At 40.5% G+C, this 18,446-nt stretch overlaps 1 protein-coding gene across 4 annotated transcripts in view; it reads right to left on the bottom strand.

Annotated features, from left to right (window-relative positions):
• nrg3a (neuregulin 3a) overlaps positions 1 to 13,669 on the bottom strand; it is a 308,448-nt gene extending 294,779 nt beyond the window's left edge. For 2 of the 4 annotated variants that reach the window (XM_020606688.1, XM_020606687.1), the window contains exon 1: positions 11,315 to 13,668. In XM_020606688.1, the coding sequence (XP_020462344.1) occupies positions 11,315 to 12,011 (697 nt within the window). In that variant the 5' untranslated portion in view covers positions 12,012 to 13,668. Of the gene's footprint in view, positions 1 to 11,314 lie in introns of all 4 variants that reach the window. The other 2 variants (XM_020606685.1, XM_020606690.1) reach the window with 2 other exon arrangements.
• Between the last annotated feature and the right edge of the window lie 4,777 nt (positions 13,670 to 18,446).

Here is an 18,446-nt window from a genome sequence, read left to right as displayed (position 1 = left end):
AGTCACCAGCCACATCGACCTGATCAGTGTTTGTTTGTTGTGTCTTGTTGCTTTTCTTCTTTTGTCTCTCTTCTATCCACTCACCCCAACCCGTCGAGGCAGAAGGCCGCCCACCAAGAGCGGGGTCTGTCGGAGGTTTCTTTCGTTAAAGGGAGTTTTTCCTTCCCACTGTCGCCAAGTGCTTGCTCAAGGGGGATTTGTTGGGTTTTCCCTATGTAATAATATTGATAACAGTAAGGTCTAGACCTTACTTTGTAAAGTGTCCTGAGATGACTTTTGTTGTGATTTGGCGTTATACAAATAAAATTTGATTTGATTTGATTTAGATGAGGTCCAAGACTTAAAGTTAGTTTAACTGTAGGAGTAAACTGCAGACTAGGGGTGGCTGTGGCTCATGAGGTAGGGCAGTCATCTCCTGACCAGCAAGTTGGTGGTTCGACTCCCGGTCTCCCCACATGCCTAAGTGTCCCTGGGCAAGACACTGAACCCCGAATTGCTCCCGGTGGCTTGATTAGCGCCGTTGTGTGGTAGCTGTCGTCATCGGTGTGTGAATGGGTGAATGGTGGTATGATCTCCCTGTAAAGCGCTTTGGAAAAAAGCGCTATATAAATACAGTCCATTTACCATATTCTGCTGTCAGATTTCTGTTGGGTGTGCTAACTAGCTAGTTACTGTGACAAGCAGCAGACATAAAACCCTCATATCCCACCAAAGCATGCGCTGTTGTAGCATTTTAGTTACTAACGAGCAAACCATATTGTATCGTCACCTTGCAAACAGCTGACACTGCTAACCCCCTGAGCTCATTTCTATAAACAGCATCAGAATCCCACCATCCATCACTCGCCACCAAATCAACTCCAGCTGGGTGTAATGTAAATGTAAATGAACTGAGTGGGCAGAGGGGAGAAGATGGAGGGAGAACTCACTGTTGCTAGATCGATGAGAGGCTGCTTTCCCTTTGCCTTCATCTTGCCCAGTGGAAATGTTGCCTCCAGCGAATTCTCCTCCCACCCCATCAATGCATTTCCTCCTCCCCATTATTATGTTTGTTACTTCCCCACTCTTCCATTTTTGTCTAAGTTCATTCCTTCCTCACCTTTACTCAAAACTCAGTCCCATCTCTCTCCTTCATTCTGCTTCTTGTACTCATGTGCTGCGATTCTATATTTATTTACTTATTTTTGTACCCCACATCCCAGGTTACACAACCTGGACAGAGAAAGCGAGGGAGTCCATCTGTCATAAGTAGATCTGGGTCTGTTTCAGAAACAGATATAAAGACAGACAGCCCACCAGTTCACCAGAACTGTCTCTGTGAGACAGCTGTCAGCAGTGTCCCGCGGTTAGAGAGACAAGTAAGAGACAGAGCGATAGAAAACAGACTGAAGAGGAACAGAAGGGCTGAAATGAGCACTTGATTGACAGAAAACTAATCAACAATGATTCTGATAGAGATTTCAGTTACAGGAAGACACCACATATTTTCCTGTTCCAGATTCTCAGATGTGAGCGTTTAGTGTTATTTTAAGTTTAATATGTTTTGTAAACTTTATGTTGGACACAGAAAACAATAAGATGTAGCCGTTTTATAGCTCAAATGATTAACTGATTAATCCAAAAGATTACTTATAAATAATGATATCTCTTATTTCCAGCCCTGTAAAAGACAGAAAGGGGGGAAACATAACATGTTGACATAATAGTAGTGAGCTCGATATCAGTAGTGATGCTGTTTAGACACACACTAACACATGCTCCATGTCAGCCTTCAAAAGAGAAATGATGCCCTGGGACAGAGCTGAGAGGACCAACATCTAGCATATGACACTGAGTTAGCCAGTTTCTATATGTTCATAGGTGCATGCACAGTGTATGTGTGTGTGTGTGTGTGTGTGTGTGATTGAAGTGTGTTTTCCATCAAGGTGAAAGTGACCTTCTGGAAAGCTTCCTGTTTTCCTTTGAAAGCAATGTACAGTTTAACAGCTCTGATTTCCTGGTAAAGAGCCTCCTACATAGTTAGCCTTACATTATTAAGGCCTCTGCTGTTACTTAGCATCATAAAACAGAACAGCAACATCCCTAAAATAAATAAACACAACACAGGAAATCATTTTTCACTGAGCTTAACATGCTAAATCTTCCTGCTTCCAAAATAAAACCATCTTCCACTGACACTAAAGTCTCTGTCTCATCTGTCTCCTCTGTGCTTCTTTGTTCTATTTCCTCCAGTGCTGTCAGCTTCAAGGCCTCCACCAGAAAAGCCAGCTCTACACAGCCTCCCAGAGAGAAGCTGGCAACAATCTTTGAAGCTAAAAATAACCGCAGCAAAATGCAGTGAGCTTGGGATAATCAGAACCTACACCCATACGCAGGGCTGCTCGCTCACTGGGCTGCCTGCTAAACTGCTGACTGGCAAAAGACCAGGATACAATCACTCTGGGATCAATAACCTGTACATAGCAGAGGAAAACTGAGGTGGCTCATATAATGTGAATGAAAAATGTGCAACCAGACAGTGACACACCTGCATACACAGGGTCATTATCTATAACTAACCAAGAGGGAGGAGCTCTGCTTAGTACTGATGTCAAAATTAATGGCCAGGAAAAGACATGTATTAGATGAGCCTGAGGTGCTCGTTAGTCAAACCCTCATATCAAAAGATCATTCATACAAACAGCTGGGTTACAGAGTGGCAGAAGTATGTTATTTACTTAACATTAAAAATATTTAATAAATCAGCTTCACTTTTGACACATTTTATGCCCAGCAATTTTTTTTTTCTGCAAACCTCTTTGGCTTCTTATGGCTTCTCTATATAGTTGTTTTTTATTATTATTGACTAAATCCACCTTTCCCTTGAGGGAATATGTGCACAGGGGATTCACAGAAACTAATATACTGAGTGCATGTACCGTATGTGGAGGAGATCAGTGTATGTGTTTCACATTAAAGAACACCCCAATGCTCGATACACGTGACACTTTAAACAAAGCTCAGGTCACTGAACTATTAGAGTGCCTATGTCATTATGAGTAACCACAGGTTTCATCAAATCAAACAGGATTTTAAATTAAAGTACAGCAACATACTCAACTGTACCAAAAATAAGTGTCCCTTCCACAAAAAGGGCCCTTCAGAGTGATTATTTATGATGTTGGGTTATTAATAATTATGTATTAGCAGTGCTTCAATGTTATAGCTACTTAATTTAACTATTTTATATACTGTTGGGTAGTCTAGTGGCAAAACCCTCAGAATTGTCAGCTGATCATGTGTTAATAGATATATAAACAGCTGTGAGATCAATTTAAATGAACAATAAATACTGCTTCCCCTCTGAAATATTGTGGAATAAAAGTATAAAGTAGGGATCATGAACATTAGGAACAAGCAGTTACACTTGAATAGATGTCCTCACTGTAGGTACCTTTGCACAGCTGCACAGGATTGCTAGATTTTTGATTTAGCAGGTTCAAAGGCAGCCACTGCAGTCAATGTTGTAAGTTCCTGTGTATACAACCATTTTTAATGACACCCCACTGGGCCCAGTCAACATCAGCAGAAGGAGTACTGGTAAGATCAGGCAAACTGACCTTGAGAGACAGGGAAGGAGAGACATGAGGAGAAAGAGACAAAGGGCAAGGTAAGAGGGAAAAAATCCAATCATACAGAGCAGCCATTGCACAAAATGGCTCAGCATACATAGTATATTGGTCTGGAGCTGGTTCAGGCCTGATCTGTTGGGCTCCCTGCTATCTCTGTGTACGCTGAGGTTAAATAATCACTGTCAAAGCATTTTATCTTCGCTAATAGCATTGTTTACTGCCAGGTGCCAGCAGCATAATAAGCAGAAGGCAGGGGGAGAGGCTTTTCTTCACACCAGTGCATCACTGATGAATATTTTATGCTTGAGTCATAAAACGAACAGGTCAAACTGTGTCACTTGGCTTATATGACCTGAGGTTGATGGCCACTACCTTATGTCAGTTGACAACTTTAGCATGGTGTATTAATAAATCCATCTTTCCAAAGGCCAGCTAGATGACAAATGCAAATGTATGGTACATTAGGTAATTTTAAGCATTAGAACAAACAATCAACAATGCCATTTTTCTGGTGCCTCTGTGGGCTGGCTGGGTGCCCTCATGCTCCTCTTCAGACATAACTACTGACAAACAAGTTGTAACATTAGCTGTTGGCTGTAGCTGAACTTATAACAGGCTGATATTTATTTACTTAGGTGTGTTAAATGCTTTGATGATGTAAGCCAGCTGATGGATTTAACCAGAAAGAGAGGCAAACGTGGGATGTGGTAGAATGCTGCTGTAAATTATTGCCTCTTTGGAAACCTCTCATATTCAGTAACACACAAAAATCAATGTGTGCTTATTGTACTGTATGCTCTCAGATGTATTGTACAAAATTGGAAACAAAGTATTGGGTGTTTGACTTAATATATATCAGGTTTTATGAAATCTGCCTGAGTAAAGCAAAGATATTTATTGATTAGTTGCTTGTCACTGACAACAATCTCATATGGATATATTAATTTGACAAAACTTTGATCTACATCAAATGTGCAACACAGAACAAAGGAGGAATATATTTTTATTGTCAGGGTTTTTTTAAACTCATGAGATGATGAATTCAGACAACTGCCTGTCAAATGTAAAGCAAGGCAGGCATGATTTCCATAAATGGCTGTGTTAGCTAGCAGGCGGCAGCCGGCTCTGGGCCTCTGGAGGGCTGGCGCAGCGTATGTGAATCCAACAAAAGGAATTAACTTCTCTTACATCTCATCAGCTGCTACCTTCCCCGCCACTGGCTCCAATAAAATGGAGCAAGCCTCATCTAATCAAGGCAGCCTAAACCTGACTTCATTATTAAACGCTTCTCTGAAGTTAGTGGCAACATTTAACCACTTTGTACTTCGTCATCATCTGGACCCATCTGATAGATGTGCTCAAGAGCGGAGGAAGAGCAGGAGAGAGGAAGCGAGAGGCAGATGGCGAATGTAAACCTTGGTGGTCTTGAAGCAATTTTGAGAACAATCTCAGAAAATAGCACCTTTCAACTCTCTTTTCCTCTCCAGCAAAACACTCTTGTCCAGTGTAGCCACCCTGAACACTTTCGTTGACCGAAGAAGTATTCATGTACAAGAAATTGCTCAGTGTGGGATAATTCCTCAAAGGGGCCATCTTCAATGATTTACACTTTCCTCTGCTTGTTGAACACGTTTCTTGTTTGCATCAATAATATGTATTCACTCTTCCTACTGCAAGACATTTCATCAAAATGAACTAATATGACGTAGAGCTTTATTCACACAGTGTCGCCTTCAAATTAAAACTTTATTCAGGAAGGCATAACAAGCTTTTTCTGTGTTCAGTTAGTGGTCAGGCACAGCCGTCTTCACCAAGGGCATCAGAGATGGACTTAGTGAAGTGTAATGTTAATTCAACAATGACTTGATCTTTTAGTAACAGCTTGTGTGATTTAGTTTTATAAGTAAACTTGACAGCAGCATGAAGTGGAACATGAGGAAAACATGGGCATGTAGTGCTCACATGCATGGGAATACACACACACACACACTAGGTTCAGACATTTTGATCCTAAGGCCCTTGAGACATGTTGACTACAGGTTGCCTCAGAAAGGGCTGCAAACTAGAACAGAAGAATAGACTGTAAAATGTCAATTACAACAAGTTACACAGTCTAATATGATTTAAAATCATGGACAGATTAACAATTTCAAACATTTAAAAAAAAAACCAGAATCAAAATTTATCAGATTAACAGCAGATTACTCTTAGTTTTTGGGGCCCCTTGGGGTCTGGGCCCCTAGGGCAGTTTATTGTCTGCAAACTACATGAAATGCCTTCCTCTGGAACAGTGAAACCCTTTTCTCTGTTTAAGTAAAATCAGATTTAAAGGTTACATATAAGAATAAATGACTTATTATTATTAAGAAGATTTTAAGTGGCCAGGCATTTTAAAGAGTCTGATGAGTGATGCAATTTTAAATGCACCTTAGGAAAATATTACAAATTTTACTGAGCTCAACACAACATGCACACAGCGAATATTACGTGCCACACTGTAACCCTCATATTTTAGTTACCATTTCTTTCACATAAAGCTGTAATTTTGTCCTAAAAAGGTCTTTCAGCTGCAAGGAAAGCTGATTTCAAGAACTGTGCTGATTTTGGTTCTCACCCACACACGAGGTCACAGCTAAGTCACACAATTTGGACATATAGACATACACATATAGACACACTAAGACATGTCCTGCTGTGCATCCAAGAGTGAATACATGCACATGTTCAGTTCACAGACACAGACATGTGCATGACCCTATAGGGAACGTGTTACTAAGCAGCTCACTGAATACTAATCCAAGTGTAAAGACTGTGAACGCTACAATCTGATTTAAAACCTAAAATCTGGTTTAAAACCTAAAATCTCTCCCTGTGAGATGATTAGAGCAACACAAACATGTACAGTGATGCCCTTGGCGTTAGCCAGCAATGATGAAAGCCTACGTTAATTTATCATTAATTTGGGGTTTCATTTATGTGTAGTAGATCAAATGATCGACTGAAATTAAACTATAAAAGGATACACAGATATGAGACATATACATATTTATACACATAAAATAAAGGTTAAATTATATTAATAATCCATTTTCCCCTGTAAAATGTTGTCACTTATATGCAGGGGTCCGACTACACATTCATTAGATCATATCTGGTGGTCACTATTTTAGATGAAGTGATTGTTGGTCATAAAAACAAGAAGTTATTTTATTCATTGCTTTTGTTAATTTCAGATGTTCTCTGTTGAATCAGAGCACTTTGAACTGATATCAAGACGAATTCATCCTGGCTTTCTAAGGTTCTGAGCTAAATATTGATGCAATGGTTATATAAAGCATTTTCATAAAGGGTTCTTTTATCTTCTAATTTAAAAAAAATATTTTGACTCTGCCACAAATAATTTACAATAAAGTGTTGTGTAAATGCATCACTCTGCAAGACATACCATAAACACTACAAAAAGTTACAACTTCCCTGCACTGTATTATTGTATAGCAGCAATAAGCACCACTTTATTATGTGTGACTGTCAGCGTAAATGTTTTCCTGATGACTTCTCAAAGTACCCTTGAGAGAACCTGGAGTTTGGCTAAGAGGAAATGCTCTCTTAAACATGTCACCTCAGCATCATTTCATGAAAAACACCCCACCACAGCCCATCTATCGAAAACAATCCTTCAGCAGCCAGGTTGCTTGTAAGCCCGTGTAGCGTGTGTGTTACTGATACTGTAGGTAGGTGAATGTACTGTAATTCTGTTGCTTCCACAGTCATGGTGATGGGCCGTTAATCTGGATTTAGGTTTCAGGGCCAATGTCTCACTGGAATCTAATCCCACTGAGTGTTTCAGTATGGAGACACAAAGCTTGTGGAGCATCTCCTGGAGCTCAGAACCTGGCAGCCATGTTGGAATGTACAGACAAAGACCAGGATCTAACAGCCACCTTGGTTTCTTTTGTCTTTTTAAGCACATATCATACAGCAGACTGGGCCAAGGTGGTTTCTCATCATTGAATAAATAATTCAGTAAGGATTTACTAATGACTACATGGACTCATCTGGTCTTATTTACTAACAAAAATAACTCTTTTGTTATTATTTCTGTGCCTGCTTATGACCTATCTCAATAACAGTTTTAATTTTTGATTCTTTATAAAAAAGCATCTCTTTTTTACTAGCAGCAACAAAAATGAAATATCATCCATCTTAATGATGAGAAAGGAGTAACTGAAGTCATAAAATATGTAAACATTTGTCTTATTCAATTTCTCATAAATGTTTTATTTATTTCAGGTCACACAGGATGAAGTATTACAGCGTCACTGACTAGAACTTGTAATGATGAGTGGGGTGACGAGTAAGGGCACAAATCTGATTTCCAAGTGACTGCATTGCTGAGGCATCACCATACATTTTGCCCGACGGTGCAAAGGACACCGTGCTCCCTTTAATGGTATCATCTCTCCCAGGTCTCTGATTCATCCTGCTGCTTATAGCATAGGGATAGCGTAGGATTTTGTAAGGTCTAATAGATTTAGATATGTCAATCATGCATTCAAAGTTACATTTGCTAGAGAAAAAGAGACCTTAAATATCCTATCTTCCTATTATATTTGTAAGATATTGACTTTTTGGCAGTAGGACACCAATGTTAAAAGTGCTGTTCTTTTTCTACATAGGAGATAACAGCTGTCTAGCAGGTGGAGCACTTCTAAAGTAGCATGGTTACAAAGATGTTGAGTCATGTGGACAAAAGGTTATTAAACTGTTAGGAAATATCTGGATCTTTAACAAATAGGTAAACATGCAGGTCTGTGGACATCATCAATTTAAGGAAAGAGGTCAACAGCAACTCCTGTGACACATTATTGTTAGGAAGCATCCAATCATCTTAAAAGCCAGCTGCATGCCATGATAAGATAAAGTTAAAAATTATGCTTTGTAGAAACCGAAAAATACACCCAGAAGTTTACTTTATTTTGGAATTCTGGGTGATCTCGTCATGAGTTCTGCTAGTACTGTATGTTCTTCAGCTTTCAGCTGAGATTTGCACCTATGCTGACTTCTTCATAGCATAACAGGGTATAACACTATTACAACCAGTCACTAGCCTAAACCAAACATGACTTCTCAGGAATGAAGATGAAATGTTGCAAAGGAATGACCAGAAAAACCCAAAGTGTCACCAAGTCATACAGGAGGTGCCTTCATTTTCAAACAGCATTGAGTATATTGCTGAAATAAAGGCAGCAGAACTCCCCACTTTGCACCTCAGACCACTGAAATCATCACAGCCAAATGTGAAATATGTCCATCCTAATTTTGTGACCCTCAAAGGGATGGCATTGATTAGAGCACCCAGACAGCCAGCTGCACTTAAATGGACAGAATTTCTCAGTTTCTGAACACAAGCTAATACAGGCATTTCAGTAACACCACATTCACATATAATGGAGAGTTAATGTGAAAATGATGACCTTTTCAAAACATGGCAAAATGTGGGTGGTGGAAAATAGAGGGTGGGAGGGTGAAGGATGTTTAGGATTATCGAATGATTGTTCTATTCTGTAGTGGCAGAACATTCTCAGGCAAGTTGGAGAAGGGGTGACATTTTCCCTTGGATATCTATCAACGACGCTTAATTGTTTTCATGTGCATTTTCTGGAAAGATGGCACTCTTTTGTAATGGGTAATTAATAAGTGAATAGATGATGATAAATGGCCCTGATCTTTTCCTCCTGGTACTGACATCATGCACAAATGTTCCCCTATATTTCTACAGTACTTATCAGAAGAAACACTTTCTGGTTTCAAGTGTCATCTGGGGGCATGTTCATTTTTATGGACAAAAAAAGGAGCAGCTGCACCTTTGTGGTCGAGCACAGCAGGTGGAATGAAGTGATTTTGTGTATCGGTTCTTTTATAAAACGCTGTGATCATGTAGATATCACTAATTCATAAATGCTGCTCATCATGCAAATCACATAACACATCAGACAATCTGATGAGATAATAGCAACAATACTCAAGCTACAGTGTCATTTAGGTCAGTGCAAATTCATTCACAGCATACAGCAAATGCATCTATCATAGCTTGGCCCAGGCCGTGACATTACACTAAGCAGTATGTGCAAATGTACTGTAATTGCAGTGTTAAATTCAACTGCAAGAAAACATTAACAGTATATGAGAAGTATGAGTCTGAATCACCTGAATTCCATCAAATGCCTAGTTGTCAGCTTTCTTCAGACATGAGTGTGTGGTCACACAGTTAAAAATACTTTATAACCCACTCATGTCACCCTGAAAGTGTCTGTGTGGGCCCAAGGCAGGATCAGAGACAAGAACATCACATGCAGAGGGAGGTTCAGCACATAATATGACACCATTTTGAAAGCAGAGACATTTATCATGGAGGAAATTGTGTGTGCAGTATTTGTGTGATGTGTGTGCCATTCATTGTGGCTCAAAACTCCCCTGTGGCACTAATCAATAGTAGGTTCACTATACAGTCGCATGTCAAGGGCAGACACCATGAAGACAAGTAGAAGAATCAGTATTCATGAATAAATGGTTTAGAACACAATTGTTTTTACTGTAGGTCACTCAAGACAGGACAACTGATGTTTTTCTGGGAGTCAGATGCCATTTTACTGGCCCAATGTTTGGAGTTTTACAGGAAAGAAGAAACGCCTCAGTAGTATCTCTCTGTACTATAGCTTGGAGATTGCAAAAACTAAAACACCTCCACTTAGTGAACGTTAGTGCACACATACACATATCTGAAGCCAGTGGGGGTACATCTTCTGCTTTCATTATTGTGCATTAAATAGAAATATGTTGGAGCATTTCTAAACAAATACATGAAAATGCTGATGCAAATTGATATTTACATACTTTTCTGTTGTGCGTAAGTTCTTGTTTTATCATTATTAGCAATATTTTCTCTCCTAATGGCCCTGCAGTGTAATGCCTGAGCATTACATTGAGTAAAATATTACAAAATGAAAAATATGACCCTTTGTAAGAATCCTCATCCACTTGGCGATAATGTCATCTTAGTCATCATATCATCAAATTCCAACACTTTGTTTTAGACCAAAGCTGAAACCTACTTGATGTACCACCATTTCAAAGTTATGTTATGTTACCAAAAAGTATGTGCCAGTGCTGCTTGCTATGCCACCAGCACATGATGCAGCAAAGAACCAAAGTTTAACCATCCCCAGCAGAATCATTGCTTTTTGAGTCATGCATTAGTTTAGATATGCTTACCGTACCACGCAATACTACTAATTACACTTCTGTAGGTTCCTCTCGGGTTACAGGAGTGCCAAATATGCCAAATCAGTATGGTAGTACATATCAAATACAAAACCAGATGGCCTGGATAAACAGTAAAATTTCATCAGTGTAAAAAAAAAAAATGATCATAATAATTATCATCATCAAAGTGAATCAACTAATGGACGAACCTTTGACACCATTCAGCCAGTAAACAGTCAACATAGCCGGGGAATGCCATTAGTAAAATTGGTCATTAATCTGTTCAACCAAGCAAACTCCAGACAAATCACTTTAAAGTTTTCAAGGATCAAAGATACTGTCCTTCGCCACTGACTTTTCAAGCCAGAAAACCAACTCACTCTTTAAATTCTGGATGGTGAAGGACACATTTCAAAACTTTATTAATTCCAGTGACTTACGTGTTTTGTGGTGGCTGTGTGCACGAGTTGTGAGTGTGGTGGAGACCGTCCCTGTAGTAGTGTGCTCCTGGGTCCACATCTGTGTAGAGTCATGAAGTACTGTTGGATTGGACGGAGAGGGGCTAGATGTTGCTTCTCCAATTATGTAGGTTGTCCTTGGCGCTGCAGTGGTCGTAGTAAAACCAGAAGGTCCACGTCCATTACGATTTACAGGATTGCGAGGGGTCACTTGGCTACCTGAGGCTCCACCCCCTCTAGGGTTTATTGTAGTCATGGTAGCAGTGGAACGTGTTCTACCTTTTGCAGCAGTTGCTGTTCTAAGTGTGGGATTCCCAGCATCAACTGTAGGAGTAGATGTAGTGGTGGTAGTATCGGGACTTTTGGGAATCCCACTTGGCTTGGAGAGGAAGATAGGATCCTGGCCTATTCGATTAGCATCCACCAGATCTGTTGGCACATAATCCCGCACTGTACCAACAACAATCCATTTCAGCAACATCAGGCTCAATCCAAGGCCAATGAAACCAATAAGTAAGGGGACCACGCATAGCCATGTCTGCTGGCGAGGCCAGACTGCACAGCGAAGGGGACCTTGATCCTGGGCCTGGCCCTCGCCATGGCCTGCTGAAGCCCCTGAACCCTCAGGTTCTTCCAGGATCACCGCCCCGGATACAGCTGCCCCAGAACACTCACTCATTCTTCCCTGCCTTCCTTTATGGCTGACTGAGGGTTAATCCTGTGATAGGCATCGGTAGCACATGGCAGAAAGGTTCCACACAATGCCGGACATTGAGAAGAGACGAGAGAATGAAAAAGAAGGGATAAAAATAGACTCCAACAAATCACGCTGTCTATAACACATTCACAAATATGGAATCCAAGGATAAAGAGGAGGGGAGGGGTGCAGGAGATACATGCAGACACGCAATCAGAAACACACAAGCACACGCTCACACTCAGAGACGCCCAGTAAGAAATGGAAGAGCTGGCATAGACAGGTAATCACCCAAATAGTCCGTGTTTAGTCCTGCCCAACTCCCAATGTCCAACTGAACTTCAGGACTGTTCACAGCAGGTAGGGAAGAAGGAGAAGAAGTGATGCCTCTAACAGGGAGAAAGAGGGATAAAGAGAAAGATAGGAAGAAGAAATGGATGAGAAAAAAACGGCTTTACATCTGTGCAAATGAGGAATCCGTGGCATCCGTTTGGATGCCACTGCAGCAAAAATCCACAGCTATTTGTGCCTAATATGCATGTATGCCCCCACCACGTAGAGTCCACAATGGGACAGTATTGTCTAATGAGGGGAGTAAAACTTGCAGGGTGGGTCTTGTTGCTTCCCCACCCTGCGAGGGACCAAAAAAAGAAAAAGGATCTTTCCCAGTGCAACCTGTTCCAACAGCTTTAGCCAAGTCAGCGTCCCTCAGCTCCCAAAATCAGTCTCTTTCAAGAGAGAGAGCAAAGATGTGTTTGTCCAAGACTATCCTAGGTTTATCTGATATCAATTTTATCCCTTTTCACCCTGTTTTTCAATAAGCCTCTCTTGTTTCGAAGATTTTTGATTGATCACTGTTTGGATCCAAATATAGTTTATGTTCTGATTTCCAGTGAGGCAGGAATAAAGCAGTAGAATCCAATTAATTTTGTGCATCCAGTCCACACTTCAGAGGAGGACGCAGAAAGGCAGAGGGGGGAAAAAAGAATTAGGGGTGTTGTCACGCAGCGGTATCACAGGGTGGATAAATATGCGACTGCGACGCGTGATCCTGCTCCTTCACCAGCCGACTGTGGATCAGATTTCCCCAAGCTGTCCGCTCAGCGCCCTGCTGTCTCAGTAGACTGTCCCTTAACACTGCAGCAAGCACTCAGAAAGCATCTTCTCATGAATTTGTAGAGAACATTCCGCCACAGATGCATAAAATGAGAAAGGAAGAGTATAAAAAGCAGGGAGTGGATAAAATGATTGAAACTTAAAAAGCAGAAAGCAAATATAAAAAGCAGAAACACAAACAGGAGCCCACTGATTGTCTCTTCTCTGTTTCTGAGTAATGTTTTTTCTCAGTCCCAGAAATCCTGCGTTCCTTCAAGTCAGCCTATGATTTGTTGGTCTGGTTGCTGGGATCTTCTTTACGTCCTTCCATCCAGGATGCTTTATTGGAGATTATTAGAAATGTGTGCCCCACGCAGGGATGAGGACTTGCCACCACAGCAGCAGAGGTTCCCTAACCCCCTGTGGGGTTAGCAATATCCAACAATGTAGCTCTTTACCTGTCGTGATTGTGATGCAGAAGCACATAAAGCTACCTCCCTGAGCCGCTGCCACTGAGAGACAGAGAGTGAATGAGAAGGGGGAAAAAAATCGAGGCACAGAGAGAGCAGAGTGTGGTACTGGAGAGAGCGAGACAGAGAGAGAGAGAGAGAGAGAGAGAGAGAGAGAGAGGAAGAGGGAGAGAAAGAGGCTGCACCTGCTAGATGCACCAGCACTGGGAAGCTTGCCCACCTCCGTTAGCAGAGAGGGGAGTGGAGTTAAGATGCAGAATGAATACAAAAAAACAGAAAAAAAGGGAAAAGAGAAGTGGAGGTGCGTGTACAGATAAAGATAATGAGAGTGGGAGGGCGGGGGGATGGGACGAGCTCTGCAGCAGCAGAGGAGGCAGCTACCAGCGAGAAGCCCGAGTCCCAGACAGATCAGAGCAGGACCACAATGCAGGAGCCGTCACTCAGTCAGCCCCGCCCACTGCACAGCATTAGGGGAGAGAGGAGAAAAAGGAAGGAAAGAGAGAATGATTTTCAAACTAAAGACCAAACTTTAGTGTGTTTAGCATTTATATGAATACAATGAAAACTGGTCAGATGTTGAAGACTATAAAAGCTGTTTGTGCACAGCATGTGACATCGCGGAGCGTGAAATCTCATGATCTGGGTGATTTTGATCACATGCGTTTTTGGTTTTCTTAACAGCCAGTTGAGCCAAACACCTTGCTTGCACCTCTGCCTGCAGAAAAATGTTTGAATAAATACAGAATAAGTTCAGAGTGATCCAGAGCTGAGATTTTGGTGTGCAGCAGCTCCATTTTTCACTTTTACTACCACTCTTTAATGTAATGTGTCTGGACACTGTGCAACTAAATGTGTATCTACTGTGTATGTGAGAAACAATCTCTTACTGTTATGTAGGTGCAACGTTAGCTCTATTTTTTTTTTCTTTTCTTAGTTTTTCAATGTGAATATCAAATATTCTATTATTAGATTTTGTTCTTACTTTGAGATCTTAAAATTTCATTGAGAAAAGCTGATTTATGGACTAAGGAACTAAAAGCCATAAGTCATGAATAAACAGAGTAGAAGCAAAACAGAAGACAAAAGACCAATAACGTTTTGAGTTTCACATCATTGCTCACTTTGACTATTATGTTAATCAGCCAGGTTGAATGGCTGAGCCTCAGCTCCTCCAGCCCGGGTTCAAATCAATTTAACAGTGCACAGCACAGTGTAAAACAACCTTTATGACGCTTGCTGTAAAACCATGCACCGTTTCTTCTGTTGTACTGTGACTTTATCATTGTGTACACAGAAGTGTTGGCAAGTGCGTCTACTGTGATGTGAAAGCATCACAAGAAAGGCACACACATAAAGCTATGGAGATTGCAATCTGTCCGGAGGAGACACCTTCAATTGGTCCTAGGGGGAAACTTGAGACACACTGAGGGATTCACACGTCTTCCTGTCTTCTGACACAAAAATATATGACAGTACAAGTCTATTAATAAAGCAGCCAGGACGCTTTGGTGGTATGACCGAATCATCAATAAGCACACTGGCAAATAGCCAAAGGGACAAATTAAATGTTCACTTCTCTTCACCTTCCCTCGATGACAGGCATTTTCGATATGATAAAAATATAGGGCTTAACTATAAAACATTCTTGTAGCAAATGTTAAGGAAGAAGTCTTTTTAAATGAAGTACGTAGATGATATCTGATGCTGGGTACTGAAATTTCATTTGTAAATAGGAAGAGCCTTGTCTGTTCAGCTAATTGTTGTGTATAGTTGAAAAAGCTGTTATTCAATGTATGTAAAATGGTTTGGACTTAAAAATAACCTGCTTTACCTCTAAAGTAGAACAGCTTATAATTGGCAGCAGAATAACCTGCCAACGAGACTAACCTTAACTGTGCTTAACAATTTCACAGTCTGTGCTAAATTGTGGATTAATTACTTGTCCTTACCCACTGTACAGTGAGAGCAGTGTGTGTACACTGGAATCCAGTGGTGAATAAGGTCAGTGTGTCTTTGTATCATGTTAAATGGGCAGGTTTGCACACTTCAACTGAAAAAGTATTGTATCGAGTTATCCCATTACCTCACCATTTTCAGTTGGTGTGTCTCAGTTTGACGCTGTACAGAGGGGCTCTGAGGGCTTTAAGGTAATAATACTGCTCTACTGAACCACAGCTGAGTAATATAATGTCAACTTGATAGATATGACATCAAAATAAAACAATATACCAAACAGATAAACCCTTGCAATACAGTCATTACTCTTACAGGTTGTATTTATATATTACAATTCTGCCAGTACATGCTGGGAAAGGTTCTAGAGCATTGTGAATCTGCACAGGAAATGTGGGTGCAGAAAAAGTATGAATAAATAAACGACAAAAAAGTGCTTTTGTTACTGTATAAAAAATGACTATAGGGCACCAGTTCATGAATTGTTTAATATGCACAAATCCAAAACTAGTGAAATATGGCAATCAGAACTATCCAGTGTCCAACTGACAGTCCAGTTTCCAACAATGCTTCATTTACAATAATATTATAAAGTGAAAATGTGGATAGAGCCTCGAATAAACATTGTTTCCTCTCTAACACTGTAAGCATTGTGTTTCTGATTGCATGATAACTGTACATCTTATGGGGTTTGTATTTAGACTCTATTCATAGTTTTTAGCTTTTGCCTAGAGTTATATGCACAGCAGATGTAAATATTTCTTTCAGTATTATTGTTCTTTACACCCCCATCCATTGTTTACCATCTGGCAGTATAATTATGTAGATATGTATCAGAAATAAGTCTGAGCTTAGATTATAATGATGTGTTTGTTTTGCATAATGCACAGTCATTACTGTTATCTTATTAAAAATCCCACAACTTCAGCACTGGCTCACAAATACAAATTAAAACAACTTATCACTTTCAGTGACATAGAGTGAATTTTTATATGCCAAAATGACACCATTAGATGGTATTTTGTCCAAAGTACTTATTATGGAAACAGTAGGAAGATACTGTAGATGCAGTAGTACATCAATCAATGATGTATTTCAGGAATGATGCAGATTCAGTAATTTGTACAAAAGCATACGCTGATATACACAGAGCAAGATAAGGCAGGGCAAAACCGGACATATACAAACACGAACAAATGCACTCATATAGTAGATAAGTCAATAAAGGGGATTAAGGAGTAAACAGCCATACAGACATAAAAATCCTCAAAAGCCAGACACACCATCCATCCATTATCCATGCTTGTCCGGTGGAGGGTAGGGGGGTGGGGGATCTGAAGCAATCCCAGCCAACACTGGGCGAGAGGCAGGTCACACCCTGGACAGGTCACCAGTCTGTCACAGGGCTGACACACTCACACTTAAGAGCAGTTTAGAGTCACTAATCAACCTAACCTGCATGACTGAGGACTATGGGAGGAAGCTGGAGTAGCCAGAAGAAAGCCAAGCAGGCATGGGCTGAACATGCAAACCCCACACAGAAGGGCTCCAGTCAGCTGCAACATTCAAAGCCAAAAAAAAAAAACACACAAAAAGAGTTTCCTGTTACCTGCACGGTTTTTGGTGATCTTTGTTGTGATAATGTTTACTTACCTACATTTTCTCCTTGACTGCAACTTGCTTTTTAATTAAAGGGCAAACAAATATATTTCTTCCAATCACCAGAAGACAACAAACAACAAAGTCCTATTCCAAAAGGTCAGTGTTGTAGTTATTTGTCCAGAGCAATAATGTTGTGCATGGGAGTGGGATCTCAGCTTAATCAGCCCCTCCAGGTACTTCCCATCATTGAATTTGAATCAATCCCTGCATTACCTGCAAGAGGTTACCTATGTCATGTTGTTGACAGTTTGAATTCTTCAGCCTGTGTTGTTATGGATTAAAATAATTCAGTGGGAGTTCAAGCAGACTGCTCTCAGTTTAACATCCTGTTTCTCACTCTAGATTGTCATAGTTTTCATGGAAGAGGAGCCGCTTGTTTTCCTTTTTAAGAAGATAATGCCTTTTGGGGGGTTTCCTCTTGTGCTCAGCTTACATTTCTTTTCAATGTGAACAATCAGCTGTGAGTAACAGTGCAAAATAAGACAGAAGGCACATTTTCAAAAACCAATACAGCATATCTTGCAAATAGTGTCTGCAACTCAATATACAGTATATTAGAGGTATGACAGCTTTATAAGTAGAAAATTAATGGCTTAAAACTCACTTCTTAGCCGCTTTTCTTTCTTTCAGCTCATACCACTGGGGACAGCTGTTCCCTCAGTTACTACTCCAACATCGAATGGAAATTTCTGCTGGATCAATGCAAATGCAGTCCAGTGTTCCTAATCTTCCGCCCGGGAGACCAACTGATGAACGCCAAATGTCCTCTGACACACATTAACTCCAAGACAAAAGCAAGGTCAGAGGTCAGTGCATATCTCAGCCATTAAGAAGTGTGTTTGCATTCTGTGCTCCCCCTAAACAAAAATACAATCATGTTTCTTTGTTTTGTTTTGTTTGTTTTTTTTAATTGCCTTACCTTTGCATCTCTTTACCCAGAATTTATTTTTCTTGCTAGAATTTCCTATCAGGCTACTGGGGTCATGCATGGCTGCCAATGAAACAAATGATGGTGGGATTTGAGAAGAGGAGTTGCTTAACAGGTTGGACTTTAAGCAAACAAACCAAGAAAAATCCAGTCGGCCTCCTCCCCCCACATGGACCTCATCTGCAGAGCAAAACAGCTGTCAGCAGTGACAGTAGCTTGGTCAGGGCTCTGGTGTCATCCATGAATCTCCGTATGAACAAACAAATGATGAGGTGTGGTCATCGACCAGTTAATGTCATTTGGATGACA

Source organism: Monopterus albus, unplaced genomic scaffold (genome assembly GCF_001952655.1).
Source record: "Monopterus albus unplaced genomic scaffold, M_albus_1.0 scaffold80.1, whole genome shotgun sequence".
Classification (NCBI taxonomy): domain Eukaryota; kingdom Metazoa; phylum Chordata; class Actinopteri; order Synbranchiformes; family Synbranchidae; genus Monopterus; species Monopterus albus.
The sequence above is the reverse complement of the archived record's forward strand: the minus strand, read 5'-3'. Positions and strand labels throughout refer to the sequence as shown.